Source organism: Haematobia irritans, chromosome 5, assembly GCF_050003625.1.
Source record: "Haematobia irritans isolate KBUSLIRL chromosome 5, ASM5000362v1, whole genome shotgun sequence".
NCBI lineage: Eukaryota > Metazoa > Arthropoda > Insecta > Diptera > Muscidae > Haematobia > Haematobia irritans.
The window spans coordinates 129651427-129671334 of NC_134401.1; the positions used below are offsets into that span (position 1 = coordinate 129651427).

Consider the following 19908-nt stretch of genomic DNA (forward strand, 5'->3'; position numbering starts at 1 on the left):
TTTTTTTTTAAATTTTATTTCTATAGAAAATTTTGCTAAAATTTTATTTCTATAGAAAATTTTGTCAAAATTTTATTTCTATAGAAAATTTTGTGAAAATTTTATTTCTATAGAAAATTTTGTGAAAATTTTATTTCTATAGAAAATTTTCTCAGAATTTTATCCCTATAGAAAATTTTCGCCAGATTTTACTCGTCCTTTGAAAAATCAGTTTGAATTGTCACCAATAACCGGTCCAACAGACTCTTCGTCTTCAATTCTCTATCTGGTAAATAATTTCTTTTAGGCCTTTCAATATAAGGCCTTGTTTCAAATGTCTGCCATTTAATTGTGTCTAGCCATTATTTATAAATACCATATATAACGAGTCATACAACTACTGCTAATACTAATATCTTTGGAATAGTTTACTGGGGGTTTTATCTTATCAGAGGGAGAAAAACAAAAACAAAACCAACAACCACAACATGAGATATAATTTAATTTTATTTACTGGAGATAAGACCGAAATAAGTTACTATTTCAATTTCATCAAAAAAAGAGACAAATAACCAAACCACTTAACAACAAGTCATAATGGCACTCTATACTCGATTAGGTTGAAACTAGTATACCCTACACTAAAAACAAAAGTTTACTCGGATACAAAGACTTTGACCTTCGTTTAAGGTTTAAAATACTCTTTTTGGGCACCTATCTAACTTTAAATCTAGGATCCATAAAATTAAAATTATATAAAATTAAATTTAAAATAAAATTTAACTTAGAATGCATGGCTCATTTATCGAACATGTATTCGTTTTTGCGGCATATTAAAAAAAAAACTATTAACGTACAAACAAATGCCTGTTTAAAAATCTAAATTATAACAGATACTTCAAAGTAAACCATGGTTTTTAAATTGCAAAAAACTTTAAACCAAAGATGCAAAATATTTAAAATAAGTCTTAGCCTATATTTAAAGCGTCTAAATCATCTAAAGATTCACTATATCAGTAAATTTGAAGACGATTTCTTTAATTTAAAATTATTTTTTCATTTCTTGAAGGAAAACTTTCCTTAGTTCAAGGACATACAACTTTAACGGAGGGATGCAAATTTGCAAGATTCGTGTCCTACATTTAATGAGATTTTTTTTGAAGCATCGTTTCATTAAAATGTCAATTTCAAAGGAATTTGTAATATTTTTAATATTTTGTAAATAGCGTGTCCTAAAATTTAGGCTACATACTTCTTCTTCTTAGTAGGTCAACATTTTTTTCACTGTACGAAAGGGTTTGAAAAATGAATTAGTCCTCTGAATTCTCAGTTGACATTTATCATATTTTATTATATTTTTGCTATTATCGTGGTGTAGGATGATTCTCGTGGAGAATTTCAAACTACGCCAATGCCCTGACCACAAATGGACCGATGTATACAATCTTTAATACATCGTTTTGGCGGTCACAAAGCAAACATGCTAAATTTAAACCATGGTCAAAATTTTATTTCTACAGAAAATTTTGTCAAAATTTTATTTCTATAGAAAATTTTGTCAAAATTTTAGTTCTATAGAAAATTTTGTAAAAATTTTTTTTTTTAAAGCAAAGAAAACCATTTTTTTCAAAAAATAATTGCCAACATTTAATTCTTTAGAAATTTTATCAAAATTTTATTTCTACAGAAAATTTTATTAACATTTTTATCATATTTCTATAGAAAAATTTGTCAAAATTGTATATTTATAGTAATTTTTTTAAAATTTTATTTTTATACAAAATTTTATTTCTATTGAAAATTTTGTCAAATTTTTTTCTATAGTAAATTTTGCTAAAATTTTATTTCTATAATATATTTTGTCAAAATTGTATTTCTATAGAAAATTTTGTCAAAATTTTATTTCTATAGAAAATTTTGTCAAAATTTTATTTCTATAGAAAATTTTGTCAAAATTTTATTTCCATAGAAAATTTTGTCAAAATTTTATTTCCATAGAAAATTTTGTCAAAATTTTATTTCCATAGAAAATTTTGTCAAAATTTTATTTCTATAGAAAATGTTGTCAATATTTTATTCCTATAGGAAAGTTTGTCAAAATTTTAGGAATTTGTAATATTTTTAATATTTTGTAAATAGCATGTCCTAAAATTTAGGCTACATACTTCTTCTTCTTCTTAGTAGGTCAACATTTTTTTCAGTGTACGAAAGGGTTTGAAAAATGAATTAGTCCTCTGAATTCTCAGTTGACATTTATCATATTTTATTATATTTTTGCTATTATCGTGGTGTAGGATGATTCTCGTGGAGAATTTCAAACTACGCCAATGCCCTGACCACAAATGGACCGATGTATACAATCTTTAATACATCGTTTTGGCGGTCACAAAGCAAACATGCTAAATTTAAACCATGGTCAGTTTAAAAACTCAAATGATCAACAAATACATACGACCGTAAGTTCGGCCAGACCGTATGTTATAAACCCTCCTCCCAAAAATATACTTCTGATCGCAGCAATCGATACTTTCATGTCTTACAAGCAGAATGATTAACTTATATGGAAATCATAAACACACAGTAAATAAATTAAATATTCCACCAATAATGGCTTGACCGCATACGTCAGTCCGTCATAAGAATTAGTTCCTATTGAAATGTCGTGCTTAATCTGATTATTTTCATCGGTATAAAAGTTTCAATAGTACGTTTTTTATATACTTTTTATTTATTTAATATGATTAATTATTTAATAATTATTTATTTTAATAAATTGCTGTTTTTTTTGTCATCTACTTTCAGTTTTTCCCCAATCACATCATGTCACGCCAGTCCAGACTGGTGCTACTCTTACTCCTCTCCATAGGGGTATGCCAGGTAGCCCTCTCCAGCCCACCATTAAATGTTATTCATGATGCCATACCCGATGATCAGTTGGATTTGCATGATGACATTTTGCCTGCAGAACCTGTCAAGCAACAAGAACAAACACAACAACAGCATATACGAATTTCCACACCCAAAATCAAAGAAGTTCCAGTTGTGGTATCTACAACTAGTGCCAAGAGTGAAAGTTCTACAGCCGCTACAACACAAAAGACACTCAGTGATAATACTCTAAATGATTTAGTAGAAGCAGCTAAACATTCCGAAGCTTTAGCTAAGGATACAAGGTTAGTATAAATTAAATGAATACAGGATACAATTCCATGATAAAGGGTGATAGGGTCAAAATTTGGTCAAGGGAAAACGCGTGTAAATCGGTGAAATCGTTTATTTAAAAAATCAAATTAAATTTCTTTTTCAAGTTCAATTAGTATAAAATTCAGGAAAAATATTCAGTTAGGCTTTCGCTTTTCCAAATCCGAATTGCCGGGCCTCACGCTTCACACCTGCCATCAGATTTTGTACAGCCACCTTGTCCACCTTCTTCGCCGCAGAAAGCCAGTTTGCCTTGAACTGCTGTTCGTCCTTAGCAGTTTTTTTGGTCTTCTTTAGGTTCCGCTTGACAATAGCCCAGTATTTCTCAATTGGGCGGAGCTCTGGCGTGTTGGGAGGGTTCTTGTCCTTGGGAACCACCTGCACGTTGTTGGCGGCGTACCACTCCATGGCCTTTTTACCGTAATGGCAAGATGCCAAATCCGGCCAAAACAGTACGGAACAACCGTGTTTCTTCAGGAAAGGCAGCAGACGTTTATTCAAGCACTCTTTCACGTACATTTCTTGGTTGACAATCCCGGAAGCTATGAAAATGCTGCTTTCAAAGCCACAGGTACATATGGCTTGCCAAACCAGATATTTCTTTGCGAACTTTGACAGTTTTATGTGCTTGAAAATATCTGCTACCTTTCCCCTTCCTTTTGCCGTATAAAACTCCTGTCCCGGAAGCTGCTTGTAGTCGGCTTTGACGTAGGTTTCGTCGTCCATTACCACGCAGTCAAACTTCGTCAGCCTCCGGGATCGCGCTTTGGCCGTCGTATTTTGTTTATCATCGTGATTTGGAGTCACTACCTTCTTGTAAGTCGATAGTCCGGCTCGTTTTTTGGCTCGATGCACGGTTGTAGACGATACACCCAGCTTATTTGCGGCATCTCGGAGAGAGAGGTTAGGGTTTCGCTTGAAACTACCGGCAACTCTCTTTGTCGTCTCAGCGGCTTCCGGTTTTCGATTTCCCCCAGATCCAGACTTCCTGGCTGTCGAAAAACGTTCCCCAAACACTTTAATTACATTTGTAACGGTTGATTTGGCAACTTTTAGCGATTTTGCCAGCTTTGCGTGCGAGTAGCTCGGATTTTCGCGATGCGCGAGCAAAATTTTGATACGCTGCTCTTCTTGCTTGGACGGCATTTTGACAACTGAAGAGTGAATTCCAAAATCAAAATAGGAGCAACATTCTACACACACACACCTTCAAAATGAGGGGTGTTCAGGTTTTTTAAATGCAAAATTGAAAGAAATACGTCAAGTTTATATTGACTAAATTTTGACCGTATCACCCTTTAGGTTACGTTAAAGTGGCAGCCCGATTTATGTTAAGGCTCACTTAGACAATTCCATGATATACAGAAAAACAAAAGCTTAGTCAGTTTTATCTGGTACAGGTTAAACGAACAATTACCTTCACTCACTCAACCTCAAGTATAAATTATGTCCTGTTTTGTTAACTTTGTTCTTAGGGCGAAGGAAAAAAATCGTAATCTTTTTATTCTACGTCTTCATTTCCAAGGCAGACCCTATTAGGCATATGTGTAATACCTCAATAAATGCTCTTGATGTAATGTTGCATTTGTTGTCAAGGATAGAATGCCATCCTCATAACTATGTCAGAGCAGCCTAGTTATACAATAAGCGAAAAACACTTCAAAAGGAATTTGGCTTCGCCTATCACCATACCACAGTACCTCTTATGCGCTTTACAGACTATCAGTTATTCCGGACGGAATGTTGGGGTTTGTAAAGGATCTTACAGTGTGTCGGATCGATATGACTTGTCGGCGATGACTAAATAATCGGTAAATGTGTTATCGATCCCATAAACATGCAGCAGTATCGATTATGCCGTCGGACTTAACTTATAATGTGCACAATATATGGGATATGTTCGACACGAGCACTGTCGTACGGAATAACTGATAGCCTGTAAAGCGCATTACGGTAGGTTGAGGATTGTTGTGTGTACTAACTCCTTTCCATCATACCCTTCTGCTTCTCCTCAAAATATACGAAATCGTCAGCCACTCATATTTAGCACAAAAGCACACACAAGTCTGGAGGTACGGCCCTACTGAATGTCGTCATTTCTACTGTATTGCAGCAGTTCTCCAGTCTTTTTATTGTTGTGGCCACCCCCATAGTAATTTAATTAATTTGTTCGTCCTTCCGTTTGCACTGTTCCATATCGCTTTATGTGTCTCCCATGTCCATTCATCAAACTCTTCCCGCGTAGTGTTTGTGGTCTTTCCGTTCTCGAAGTTTACTTCCTTGCTGTCCTAATTCCGGATGAAAATTTTAGGAGGAATTAAAATTTCTGCCTCTTCCAAAGTATCTCTTAGGTTAGCTTACGTTGAAAAGGATACAGTTTTCCTTTGCGGTGTGCACTAACTTCTTCTAGTGGAAGAAACTCTGTGTCTTAAACGAATTCCATAATTTGTTTCCAGTCCCTCCACCGTGGTGCAATGGTTAACATGCCCGCCTTGCATACACAAGGTCGTGAGTTCGATTCCTGCTTCATCCGAACACCAAAAAGTTTTTCAGCGGTGGATTTTCCCACGTCAGTAATGCTGGTGGCATTTCTGAGGGTTTCAAAGCTTCTCTAAGTGGTTTCACCGTTCGGACTCGGTTATAAAAAGGAGGCTCCTTGTCATTGAGCTTAACATGGAATCGGGCAGCACTCAGTGATAAGAGAGAAGTTCACCAATCATTACGAGGGACTGAATAGTCTAAGTGAGCCTGATACATCGGGCTGCCACCTAACCTAACCTAACCATCCAGTCCCTCCTGGTAAGTCGCGAATTACTTTTTCATCGATGTGGTAGGGTCCAAATCTCGTAAAAGCAGAGCAATGACATACTATAGGCAGGGCTTCATGTTCTTCACACCATCATCCACAACGCCTATGCTCCCTCAACTCTATGTGTACTACCATCTTCTCTTTCAATAGTTATCCAGACTATTCCTTGTTTGGGATACCCTGTAGTAGGTTGTTTGCTCATTCGACGGTTGCACTGTTCCACACCGCTTTATGTGTTCCCCATTTCGATGTCTGTTCATCCTCATAGTCTTTATGGTCTGCCGACTTTAAGTTCATTGCCTTTGTCCCCTAGATATCATCGCCAATTCATTTGCATTTAGATTTCCTCTTATTCCGGCGGCGTTTACAGGTGACTCGGTGTCTGGGTCTTCCCCATTTCGGGCCAACCGCTCTTGTGTATAGTAGCCAACATATGCAGGCCTTCTCATTCCGGTCTTTTATGTGGCAGTTTCAATTAAGTTTCCTAGAAGTTCTTAACCTTATCACATAGTGTTATAATTCGATATGGTTCAAATTCAATCTTCTGGGCTTTTGCAGTCATATGACATCCTTAAAACACTTTTTGACCTCCTGCAGAAGTATTCAAGTTCAAATCCCTCCATGATCAGAATCCTCAGTAGGCTGTTTATATAGATTGTTGTTGGTGTTGTAACAGGAATTGAGGCTACGGCACTTGCCTGATCTAATTTAGTCCAAAACTACCATGTGAGGTCTGCGGTTCTTGGATATCGAGAAGAGAATTAACTTTGTAGCTTCTCACCGGCACGCCTCCAGTATCCTTATGAATCTTGTTCAGGCTTGCCTGGTGTATATGCTGCCCGATCTAGAGGCTGATGTAATTTAGTCCAAAACTATCATGCGAGGTCTTTTTCCTCGGTTCTTAGACACCGAGAATAGGGTTTTCCTTGTAGCTTCTCACCGGTTCAGCTACAGTATCATTATGAACCCTGTTCAGACTTGCCTGGTATGTATGCTGCCCGATCTAGAGGCTCTCTTTTGTAACGATAGATCTCGCGGTCTGAGTGGTGGTTGTCTATCTAAAAGATGGTGGTTTGGACGGTTACTGTGTTATCGCAGTAACCTACCACGAGATACTTCTTTGACAAGATGTAATTATGTCTACACACCGAGAAGATCGTGGTCTCCATATAAAGGAGGTCCAGTGGATAACTGCTGAGACACACTGTGTAGTTCTTAGGGCAGCGTTCTGACAGGTCTGTAAGTTGTTCCACTGAGTGACACTTATCTGAGGTGACCACACAGACCGGCAAATTTGCCTATAGGCCGCCAACAAGGAGTCTTTGTCCACACCCGAAGTTTCGATGTCAAGATACTCTGTTTCTACCGCGGAATCTTGGAAAAGTTTGTTGTCAGAATAGTTACACTAGGGGCGTAGGATTTGTTGGCATATATCCTGAAATGTCAAACAACGAAAAACTTTTAATGTTTAACGATAGTAGTATAGATAGTATCCTCCCTGAGAATTTTCGTCCTCCACATTGGCCGCTATGTTCACATCATGGGATCCACAGGTTATTCTTCTCCTTTTTTATTTCTGTCAAATATTTGCCCAGTGTGACTGTACCGTAAGGATCTAATAAGAGCGTGATATCCAAAACATATAGCTAACATGTAAATCTTTGCGGAGAAGGACTCTATTCCACCGATCGTCCCTTCAGCTAAGCGTGCTTAAAATTCTACCTTATCCTTTATCTATATTGGTGTCCACTATACTTTCAATGGTTTTTAGGTTACCAAAGAATAACAGACCTTCTAGCTTTGATTTGCAAGAATTGAATTTGGGATTTAGAAATAATGGCAGCTCCTTAGTTTAGGCTCACTTATGGCGATTTCGATTGGGTAAAAAGGTGCAACATTCTCGAAAATTATTGCAAAATTTCAAGAAACCTGTCTTAGATTTTGGATCCTGTATCCCTCATAATATTATGAATTAACAATAACTTTGGAATGACACTATCATTTGGGCGAAAATACAATCAGGGAAAAAGTAGTGTAACACCAAGGCAACATATTTTTTGCGAATCGAAAACGCCCTTAGATTATTCAGTCCATTGTGGTATCACGGGTGATGATCTTATCAATAAGTGCTGCCCTATCCTATACATGAAACATAGGGTGAAACATTCTATATTCAATTTCCCAATACTGAGCTGTATACTACAATTTCATTAACTTCTACTAAATATATACATATATACATCTCTTCTAGATTCCAAGAACTTGTTGCCAAGAAGCTAAATAGCAAAACTACAACCACCACTACCACAGCTAAACCCACTGATGTCTATGATGACAACTATGATGAGGATAATTATGAATATGATGACGATGATTACAACTATGATGAGGTGACCACAACACCCAGTAAAAAATCCAAGAGTAAGGCAAAATTGTCAACGGAACAACCCAAATTGCAGAAGAAACCAATTGATGTGAAAATCTTGAAGGGAGATACCAAGGTAAGATCATCTTCACGAACGAAAGGAATTCCTCTCTCTAATCTGGACTTTTCTCAGACTTCCACCTTGAAACCGGTGCATGAAGACAATAACAAGGCATCCAATACGATTGAGTTCCATGATGAGAATACCTTGACCAATGATGATAATGACGACGATGACGATTACGATGATGAAGATGACGATGAATTTGATACTGAAAATGATATCAATGATGACGATGATGATGATGCTAGCTTCACTGAAAGTGTACCATGCCCTAGGTATTGTGTATGCGAACGTAATATTAACAGCTATTTGGTGGCTTATTGTAGTCGGTAAGTTGGAAGGGAAATTATATGCAGTCCATATCCATTAACTATCCTTAATCATGGTATAGCATTGATCCTGATACCCAGAAATTCGGCAAAGATATCACAGATTTGGTTGTCACTGATGTTGGACCCAAATACCCCATACTCTTGGGCCCAGATTTCTTCAAGAAGTTGGGTTTGAAACATGTTTCCTCCATTAAGATTGCCAATTGTACCATTGAGTATATGCATCCTGATGCCTTCAATGGTTTGGATGATTTGTTCTCGGTTAACTTGACCAATGTTGGCTTGGCCATCATCAATCCCGATACCTTCGCCAATAATAAGAAGCTGCGTATGTTAACCATTTCGGGTAATGATTTGAGTGTTATGTCCAGTGTCCATTATTTGTTGAAGGTAAGTGATATGCAATTGAAAGATCGATTCCATTGAGTTAATTGTTTCCTTTTTTAGTCTTCCAGCATTGAGGAGTTGGATTTGTCCCGCAACAATTTGATGGAATTGAATCCCAATGCATTCTCTCAACTCTCCAATATCATCTATATTAACTTGTCCCAAAACAACTTGGCCAAGATTCCTGAACATGTTTTCGATAAAATTGAAACTATTGAAGAATTGGATTTGTCCTATAATTCCTTGACCACTTTGCCACCCAGTATTTTTAACCGCACCGCTTTGGCTATTCTACACTTGAAATACAATTCCATCACCAATGACTTGCGTTTCGGTACTGTGGACTTACAACAATTGGACTTGAGCTTCAATCAAATCCACATTGTCCATCATGGCATGTTCGATAAGATGACCAGTTTGACAAATTTGAATTTGAAGGGTAATGGCTTGACCAAAGTACAAGCTGATTCCTTCTTGACCCTTAAGAATTTGCGTCACATTGATTTGTCCATCAATGAATTGGATCAGATTTCCAGCATGATGTTCTACAAGAACTCTGAATTGGATGTTATCCGTTTGAATGATAACCCTCGTTTGAGCCAATTACCCACCGATGGTTTCCGTAGCTATAATGGTTACTTCACTGTTTACTATTTGGATGTTTCCAATTGTGCCATTAGCTCATTGGGTCACAAAACATTCTCGACAATGCCCCATTTGGCCACTTTGAAATTGGCCTGGAATAACATCAATAATTTGGACAAAGACACATTCTCCAATCTCAAGAAATTGAATGACTTGGATCTGAGCAATAACCTAATAGCCAAATTGGATGAATTGCTCTTCATGAACAATAATGATTTGATTAAATTGAATTTGGCCGGTAATCCCATACACAAATTGTCCGTCCGTCTCTTCTTGCCTCTGCATAAATTGCGTGAATTGGATGTCAGTGACTGCGAACTTAAGTCCTTGCTAACCGGTAATCAATATGGTGTGGGCCGTAAATACAAATTCTATGAAACCTTGAGATCTTTCAATGTCTCCTCCAATCAAATCCATAAGATTCATTCCAGTGACATACGTCCATTCAAGAATTTGAGAAGCTTGGACCTTACTTTGAATCCTCTGAAATGTAATGAAGATTTCCAGGATTTCATTAGCTATGTCGCCCTTAATACCCAAATAATGCCTCATAAAATGTCCGCTTTGGCTAATCTGGATACCGACAGTGCTGTTTTGCAACATCAAGCCCAAGCTGGCTGGTCCAATTTGGCTTATAAGGTTTGCAAATATGAAGATTTTGCCCTCAAGAAAGGATTGGGTGATTCCAAGATTGAGAAGCGTTTGGAAGAAGCCGATAAGGATTTGGATGAAGATTCCAAGAATCTCATGAACATTATGGAAAATAACCGTCTACAAAAGATCATGAAAGACTCGCGTAAACGTATTCAAGATGAGGATGATATCGATGATGAGGATGATGACAACATTGATGATGATTTGAACACTGGCGACGATGATAAGGATGATGAGAGCAATTATGATGATGAAGATACCGCCGATTACGAGTATTACAAGGAAAAGGCTGATGTCGCCAAGGGCTTTAAGAATCATGGAATTCGCGTGGAAGAAGTCGACTTGGAGAAAGAGACACAAGATGATCGTTTGTTGAGTAAGTTTCTGTTTTTGTTAAACGTTTTACATAATACAAATCAAGACTTGATCACATCAACATTGAGTTAGTGGCAATTAGATAAATTATATTCAATACACATTCTACGGATAGCCTCTACAGATGCATAATTGGAACGTTGAAGAGGATTCGGTAATTCCTGAAAGGGATATATTTCCTCATCCTACTTGGGTGTATAAATTTATTAGTAGACACAGCAAAAACACCTGCTAACCCAGCAAGAAGTCTGCCGAAAAATGCAAACCAGTTACCAGCTGAATCAGCAAACATTGTCAGTTAGTTTTTAAGCTCGATTTCAGTAAAGTTTGTAATTTGGCTGATACATTACAAAGAAATCTAGGAGCTAAACTATGTACGTATGTTAGGAATAAGTTTTGTATTTGCTCAAAAATCTGCATTTTTACCAAATTAAGGCATAACAGCAAACATTTTGTTTGCTTGCTTGCTTTTAGGAGCTTTTAAGAATATTATCTCATTCACATATTGGGGGATTCAATAAACGGTTACCATAGTTGGTAGAATTCTCCCTAAAATCGTAAATTTTTTACTGTTTGGTAGATTGGTAGAATTATTGATGGTCTGTTAGATTTTGCAAAACATTCCTCTGCAACTAAGAGATACTTCAATTTTCTATTTAAATAAAAATGTATATAAATAAATGATCTATAAATAAAATTTTTAGAAAATTTTATATAGAAAAAAATGTTCAAGAACATTTTCTATACAAAATAAAATTTTCTACAAAAATAAAATTTTAGGATAATTTTCTATAGAAATATATATTTTGAAAAAATGTCTATAGAAATATATATTTTAGAAAATTTTATATAGGATAGGTTAGGTGGCAGCCCGATGTATCAGGCTCACTTAGACTATTTAGTCCATTGTGATACCACATTGGTGAACTTCTCTCTTATCACTGAGTGCTGCCCGATTCCATGTTAAGCTCAATGACCTCCTTTTTATAGCCGAGTCCGAACGGCGTTCCACATTCATAAAATTTCATATATACAAATAAAATTTTTGAGCAAATTTTATATAGAAATGAATGTTTTTAGAACATTTTCTATAGAAATAAAATTTGAAGAAAATTTAAGATAGGAATAAAATTGTAAGAACATTTTTATAAGAAATAAAATTTTGAAACAAATTTCTATAGAAATAAAAAAAAATTCTATAGAAATAACATATTAAGAAATAAAAAGAAATTATATTTTTTTAAAACTAAAAGTTTGAGAAAATTTTATATAGAAACAAAATTTTAAGAAAATTTTTATAGATATAAAATTTTAAGAAATTCTATAGAAATTTTATAATTTTTGAATAAATTTTCATATTGAAATAAAATTTAGAGATAATTTTCTATAGAAATAAATATTTTAGAAAATTTTATATAGAAATAATATTTTGAGAGAATTTTCAGAATAGTTTTATGTTAATTCATAGCCAAAAAATTGTCGCTGATAGGAGGGGTCATTCATTCGAAAAAAAAAAATCATACTAGCCACAAAAACTTGATCAAAGACTTAAAAATTTGATTTTTATATTTGATAGATTTGTGGTAAAACGTCCATCAATATTTGGTAGATTATTTTTAGTACGAGTGGAGAGTGTGATCCCATACGATAAAGCCATACTCTAGGATGGGTGGTATCTGGATGGATATCATTTTGTTTCGAAAAAAAAACCAATTAAGTTTTTTCAAATAAACAAAGTTCGGCCGGGCCGAATCTTAAATATCCACCACCATGAATCAAATATTAGGGTTTCCTTTGAAATTTCAGGGGGGTTTGAGGACAGATCAAGCAGAGCAGTTCATCCAGTACACTTGACGAAGATAAATTTAAAGATTTTACCTATGAAGACTACATCAGATTCTGGATTTATAAGAACCCTTTTTGTTTGAGTTTTAGAGGAATCATTAACATCTCTTGTAAGTGTGCAAGAAAATTATAAAATAATGTCTTGATGTGAAATCTTAAATCTGTAAATTTTCACCCGAGAAGTAAAATCTGGAAATTTTGCATTGAGTTTCAAGCAATTTTCATGATCTGTGCGCCTTCTATACCCTCAAGAAGTGAAATCGGTCTATATGGAGGCATTACCAAATGGACCGATAAAAACTTAATTTGATACACGTCTTTGTTAGCCTTAAATACCAGAATATTCACAATTTCAGGCAAATCGGAAAAAACTACGGTTTCTACAAACCTAAGGAGTTAAATTGGAGATCGTTCTTATGGGGGCTATACTAAAATATGGACCGATACTCACCGTTTTCGGCACACCTCTTTATGGCCCGAGAATACCCCTAGATTTTCAATTTCAGGCAAATTGGATAAAAACTACGGTTTCTATAAGCCCAAGACCCCAAATCGGGAGGTCGGTTTATACGGGGATCATACCAAAATATGGACCGACGCTCACCATTTGTGGCGCACCTCGTTATGGTCGAAAAATACCTCTAGATTTCCAATTTCAGGAAAATTGGATAAAAACTACGGTTTCTATAAGCCCAAGAAGTAAAATCGGGAGATCGGTCTATATAGGGACTATACCAAAACATGAACCGATACTCAACATTTTCGGCACACCACTTTATGGTCCTAAAATACCTCTAGATTTCCAATTTCAGGCAAATTGGATAAAAACTACGGTTTCATAAGCCCAAGAAATAAAATCGGGAGATCGGTCTATATAGGGGCTATACCAAAACATGGACCGATTCTCACTATTTTTGGCACACCTCTTTATGGTCATAAAATTCCTCTAGATTTCAAATTTCAGGCAAATTGGATAAAAACTACTATAAGCCCAAGACCCCAAATCAGGAGGTCGATTTATATGGGGACTATATCAAAACCTGGACCGATGTAGCCCATCTTCGAACTTGACCTGCCTGCAGACAGAAAGACAGTCGCCAGACAGACAGACAGACGGACATCGTTATATCGTCTTTGAATTTCTCCCTGATCAAGAATATATATACTTTATATATTCGGAAATCGATATTTCGATGTGTTACAAACGGAATGACAAAGTTATTATACCCCCGTCACCATTCTATGGTGGTGGGTATAAAAATGTTCTCCATGAATGTAAATTTACTGTTTTACTTTTTTCCCATTTCAGACAAATTCGATGCCAAACACAACAAATTCAATGATGACGATGAAGATGAGGACGATGATGAAGATGATGATGACGATGAAGATGAAGGTAAGGAGGGCATCATATTTTTGTTTTGTTGTGTCCAGAAAAGGACCAGTCTGAGACACATCGTGTAGTATAACGATCGAATAAAATTCTGAATTGATGTAGCTATGTCCGTCTGTCTGCCTGTCTATTCAAATCCAATCGTCTTCAAATTTAAACACAGTTATTGTTATTTATGTAGGCCGGATGGTATTGTAAATGAGCCATATCGTACCACTTATAAGTATAGCCCCCATATAAACCGACCCTCAGATTTGGCTTACGGAGCCCTCTGGAGGAAGAGATTTCATTCGAGCCGCTTGAAACTTGGAAAATGATGTTATTTATGCTCTATACCAGGTTGGCTGATAAGTCCCCGGTCTGACACATAGATGGCGTCGCTAGTATTAAATGCGTCGCTAGTTTTTTTTGTTATATAGTACCAACCTTCAAATGATTCGTGTCAAAATTTGACGTCTGTAAGTCAATTAGTTTGTGAGATAGAGCGTCTTTTGTGAAGCAACTTTTGTTATTGTGAAAAAAATGGAAAAAAAAGGAATTTCGTGTTTTGATAAAATACTGTTTTCTGAAGGGAAAAAATACGGTTGAAGCAAAAACTTGGCTTCATAATGAGTTTCCGGACTCTGCCCCAGAGAAATCAACAATAATTGATTGGTATCCAAAATTCAAGCGTGGTGAAATGAGCACGGAGGACGGTGAACGCATGGACGCCCGAAAGAGGTGTTTACCGACGAAAACATCAAAAAAATCCACAAAATGATTTTGAATGACCATAAAATGAAGTTGATCGAGATATCAGAGGCCTTAAAGATATCAAAGGAACGTGTTGGACATATCATTCATCAATATTTGGATATGCGGAAGCTCTGTGCAAAATGGATGCCGCGCGAGCTCACATTTGACCAAAAACAACAACGTGTTGATGATTCTGAGCGCTGTTTGCAGCTGTTAACTCGTAATACACCCAAGTTTTTCCGACGATATGTGACAATGGATGAAACATGGCTCCATCACTACACTCCTGAGTCCAATCGACAGTCGGCTGAGTGGACAGCGACCGGTGAACCGTCTCCGAAGCGTGGAAAGACTCAAAAGTCCGCTGGCAAAGTAATGGCATCTGTTTTTTGGGATGCTCATGGAATAATTTTTATCGATTATCTTGAGAAGGGAAAAACCATCAACAGTGACTATTATATGGCGTTATTGGAGTATTTGAAGGTCGAAATCGCGGCAAAACGGCCACATATGGAGAAGAAAAACGTGTTGTTGCACCAAGACAACGCACCGTGCTACAAGTCATTGAGAACGATGGCAAAAATTCATGAATTGGGCTTCGAATTGCTTCCCCACCCACCGTATTCTCCAGCGACTTTTTGTTGTTCTCAGACCTCAAAAGGATGCTCGCAGGGAAGAAATTTGGCTGCTTTTGAGGCAAAACCGAAGGAGTACTACCAAAATGGTATCAAAAAATTGGAAGGTCGTTATAATCGCTGTATCGCTCTTGAAGGGAACTATATTGAATAATAAAAACGAATTTTGACAAAAAAAATGTGTTTTTCTCTGTTAGACGGTGGACTTATCAGCCAACCTGTTAACAACCATGGAAAAACGAGCCATATCGGTCCATAACTATATTTAGCCCCCATTTAAAACGATCCCCAGATTTGACTTGCGGAGCCTCCTAGACGAGCAAATCTCATCCGTTTCGTTTAAAATTTGATACACCATGATTATCGGTCCACATGAACCCCCAAATGGATATCAGTTTTTAGTACAACTTTGTACGCAATCCATGGTGGAGGGTACACAAGATTCGGTCGGGTCGAACTTTTGGTCGTATAGCTCAGTTTGGGTGTTATATGTTAACATCTATTCTCTAATTGAATATATTGAATTGTAAATAATTAAAATCGAGTACCTAAAAATGTATATTTTCATATTATTTAATTTATATTTAATGTAATTGTATTTTTTTTTTGTCTTTTTTTCAGATGTAGAACGCATTATTGAACATGGACGTATCTATTACAGTGGCTATAAATTCCTTGTACCTGTCATCATAATTGTCACTTGTGTTTTAGTTCTATTATTGGTCATTGCCAAGATTGTATCAATGATTGTTCACAAACGTGGTGAACGTTATCGCATGTCATTGCTGCAGGCGCATAAAAACTCCATAGTATATCAGAAGCTGACGGAAGATATAGTGCCACCCAAAGAGCCTAAACAGCCCAAAGTACATCGATATGCCCCAATTAGTAATGCTTAGAGAGAGAGTTAAAATGAGGAAGGATGATGGTTGGCAGAAGAGAGGAAGAAAAGAGCATGTCAACACAAGGATTTATATACTATAGCAGTAAAGTTCTAAGAATGTTCCGAGAGAGAGAGAGCGAGGGCGATGTACCGCGAGAGTACGATAAGCGTATATGCTTAGGCTTAGTTTAATGTTAAAAGAAAAACCATTTGTATGCATAAATACACACAAAATTCAAATGTAGTATGATAACGGTTTAGCAAGGAAAACAGCTAGCCGTTATTTTTCCAACAGAGGTTTATCGTCTATTTTTTTTTAATTAATTATTATTATATTTTGTAGATGTATAATAAAAAAAAAAACAAACACAAGAAAAAACTTTTAAATTAAACAAAAAAATAACAAACACACAAAAAGTATTTTTGAATTCAAGCAAGCATTTCCAGGGTGAAATAAAAACTCCCCACACAAACACACACACACACACCGACAGAAACCAATCCTTCTAGAGTTTATTCGTCCTTTTGAGCTACTACTTACTTACTATTTTGGAAATAAAAAAATACTAGATTTTATACAAAAACACATACGTAATATGTACACTATAATTTAAATATATTCCAATATAAAAACACGAGAAAATAAATAATCCCCATCATAAGTTAAGAACGAATTATTTACTGATTTTCCAACTTTATATGAAACAAAAAAAAAGACATTTCCATTTTCAAATATATATTTTTTTAATTTTAAATTATGATAATTTAAAAATTTCTTAACACAAACGAACATTTTACAATCCCTAAATAAGGACGTTAATAATAGATAACAAAAAAAAAAACAACACTCTATAAAATTATAGAAATACAGAACTAGTATTAAAAATCTTCAATAAATTCAAAACAAAACCAGAAACCTAACCATTTAATGTGTATCCATTTTTCTATAGAAAGCCCACAATAGAGGAAGTTGCCCTTAGCGAAAATTTTAAATTATTTTGTATTTTATGACAAAATTCTTTGTAAAATTAAAAGATTTTCCAAATATACAATTGCATTTAGTCTCAGCCAGACAGATTATTATTAAATTAACCACCTATAAATTTAAATTTAAACAAAAAAATTAAGATTTTGCTCCCAAGTGCCATTTATTTGAATGGTTGTATATCACTTCAAATCAAATTTCTATAATTTAATTTTGTTTTGTTGATAACCTTCCAAATTGCAAAAAACAAAAACGAAAACATCCCAACACAAAATAAATATTTTATGTTAATCTACACTCAAAAAACAAAAAACAATAATGGGTAAGGCAAATATTAAAGTGTTTGTGGTAACCGTTTGAAAAATTACCTTCAACGAGTTTTATATGTTTCTTTGCGAACACCTAATACTCCTTAGAGGCCATTGTTGAAATGTTGGTCACATAGTGGAGTTTATTTGCCTTTCATGAAAATACTTCAACTACAAAAAACCAGATAGTTTTGATATAAAAAATAATTATGTTTTGAGTGCGTAATTTATAATTTTAAAATTTCCATACATTTCTAAATTCCTGCTATCTTTCAATTTTTAAATTCTTTATTTATGTCCTATGTTTTTATTGTCTTTCAATTAATTTTTTTTAAGATGTGTACAAAAAAATATTGTTTAAAAACTATGCACAGTTACTTATTTTTATAAATTTTAAACTAAAATTAAATAAATTTACTTTTTCTGTTTTTTCTTTAGTTACTATATATGTATATGTACATCTAAAACATCTGCAAATATTGCATACATATTTTTTTATTAATTTTTAATTATACACTTATACTTTTTGGAAGCCCTTCTTTTTATTCAATTTGTTTGGTTTTCACAATGCAAAGGGAAACAGAAAAATTTTTTTGAACTTAATAAAGTGTAACATAATTTTACTTCCAAAAAGTTGAAACAATTGTCTTTTATTATGGTGAGGTAAATGGAATAAACAAAAGTAGCAATACGTTTGAAAGTTCAGCCAGGCCGAATCTTTAGTAGCCTCCACCATGGATGGATAGCGTATAAAGGTCTACTAAAGACTGTCGTCCTTACACAGAAAAACATATCACCAAAATATTTCCAATTACAAAGTTGATTAAAGTTGAAATTTTTTCAATTAATAATTTAATTGATACAATTAACTTTTTAATCAAGATATAAACCTTAAGTTAATTAAGTCAATGATTGAAATTTTTTAAAATTTTAATTAAAAAATTAATTGAAAAATAACAAACACATCAGTTAATCAAACTCGGTAGACTAAGTCAGTAAAAACAAGTAAGGAAAGTATAAAGTCGGGCGGGGCCGACTATATTATACCCTGCACCACTTTGTAGATCTAAATTTTCGATACCATATCACATCCGTCAAATGTGTTGGGTGCTATATATAAAGGTTTGTCCCAAATACATACATTTAAATATCACTCGATTTGGACAGAATTTGATAGACTTTTACAAAATCTATAGACCCAAAATTTAAGTTGGCTAATGCACTAGGGTGGAACACAATTTTAGTAAAAAAATATGGGAAACATTTAAATGTGAAGCAAAAGTTTATTTATGATTTATCGCTCGATACATATGTATTAGAAGTTTAGGAAAATTAGAGTCATTTTTACAACTTTTCGACTAAGCAGTGGCGATTTAACAAGGAAAATGTTGGTATTTTGACCATTTTTGTCGAAATCAGAAAAACATTTATATGGGAGCTATATCTAAATTTCAACCGATTTCAATCAAATATGGCACACATGACTATACTACCAATTGTACTCCTTGTGCAAAATTTTAAGCTAATCGGGATAAAACTCTGGCTTCTGGGTCCATATAAGTGCATATCGGGCGAAAGATATATATGGGAGCTATAACTAAATCTGAATCGATTTCAACCAAATTTGGCACGCATAGCTACAATGCTAAATTTACTCCCTGTGCAAAATTGGGCCAAAACTCTGGCTTTTAGGACCATATTAGTCCATATCGTTCGAAAGATATATATGGGAGCTATATCTAAATCTGAACCGATTTCAATCAAATTTGGCACACATGACTATGCTACCAACAGTACTCTTTGTGCAAAATTTCAAGCTAATCGGGCTTCTGGGTCCATATAAGTGCATATCGGGCGAAAGATATATATGGGAGCTATATCTAAATCTGAATCGATTTCAATCAAATTTGGCACGCATAGCCACAATGCCAAATCTACTCCCTGTGCAAAATTTCAAACAAATTGGGCCAAAACTCTGGCTTTTAGGACCATATTAGTCCATATAGGGCGAAAGATATATATGGAAGCTATATCTAAATCTGAACCGATTTCAATAAAATTTGGCACACTTGACTATACTACTAATTGTACTCCTAGTGCAAAATTTCAACCAAATTCGGCCAAAAATCTGGCTTCTGGGGCCATATAAGTCCATATCGGGCGAAAGATATATGTGGGAGCTATATCTAAATCTGAACCGATTTCAATCAAATTTTGCACGCTTGACTATACGACTAAGTGTTATGTTTGTAC

At 35.0% G+C, this 19908-nt stretch overlaps 1 protein-coding gene across 2 annotated transcripts in view; it reads left to right on the plus strand.

The window, feature by feature from the left end:
- Positions 1–17283, plus strand: part of Gp150 (leucine-rich repeat domain-containing glycoprotein 150) — a 113649-nt gene extending 96366 nt beyond the window's left edge. For both annotated transcript variants that reach the window (XM_075313376.1, XM_075313377.1), the window contains exons 4-10: positions 2782–3152; positions 8241–8490; positions 8548–8807; positions 8870–9200; positions 9258–10872; positions 14026–14112; positions 16101–17283. In XM_075313376.1, coding sequence (XP_075169491.1) covers positions 2800–3152; positions 8241–8490; positions 8548–8807; positions 8870–9200; positions 9258–10872; positions 14026–14112; positions 16101–16378 — 3174 coding nt within the window. In that variant the 5' untranslated portion in view covers positions 2782–2799 and the 3' untranslated portion in view covers positions 16379–17283. The remainder of the gene's footprint in view (positions 1–2781; positions 3153–8240; positions 8491–8547; positions 8808–8869; positions 9201–9257; positions 10873–14025; positions 14113–16100) is intronic.
- The last annotated feature ends 2625 nt before the right edge of the window (positions 17284–19908 follow it).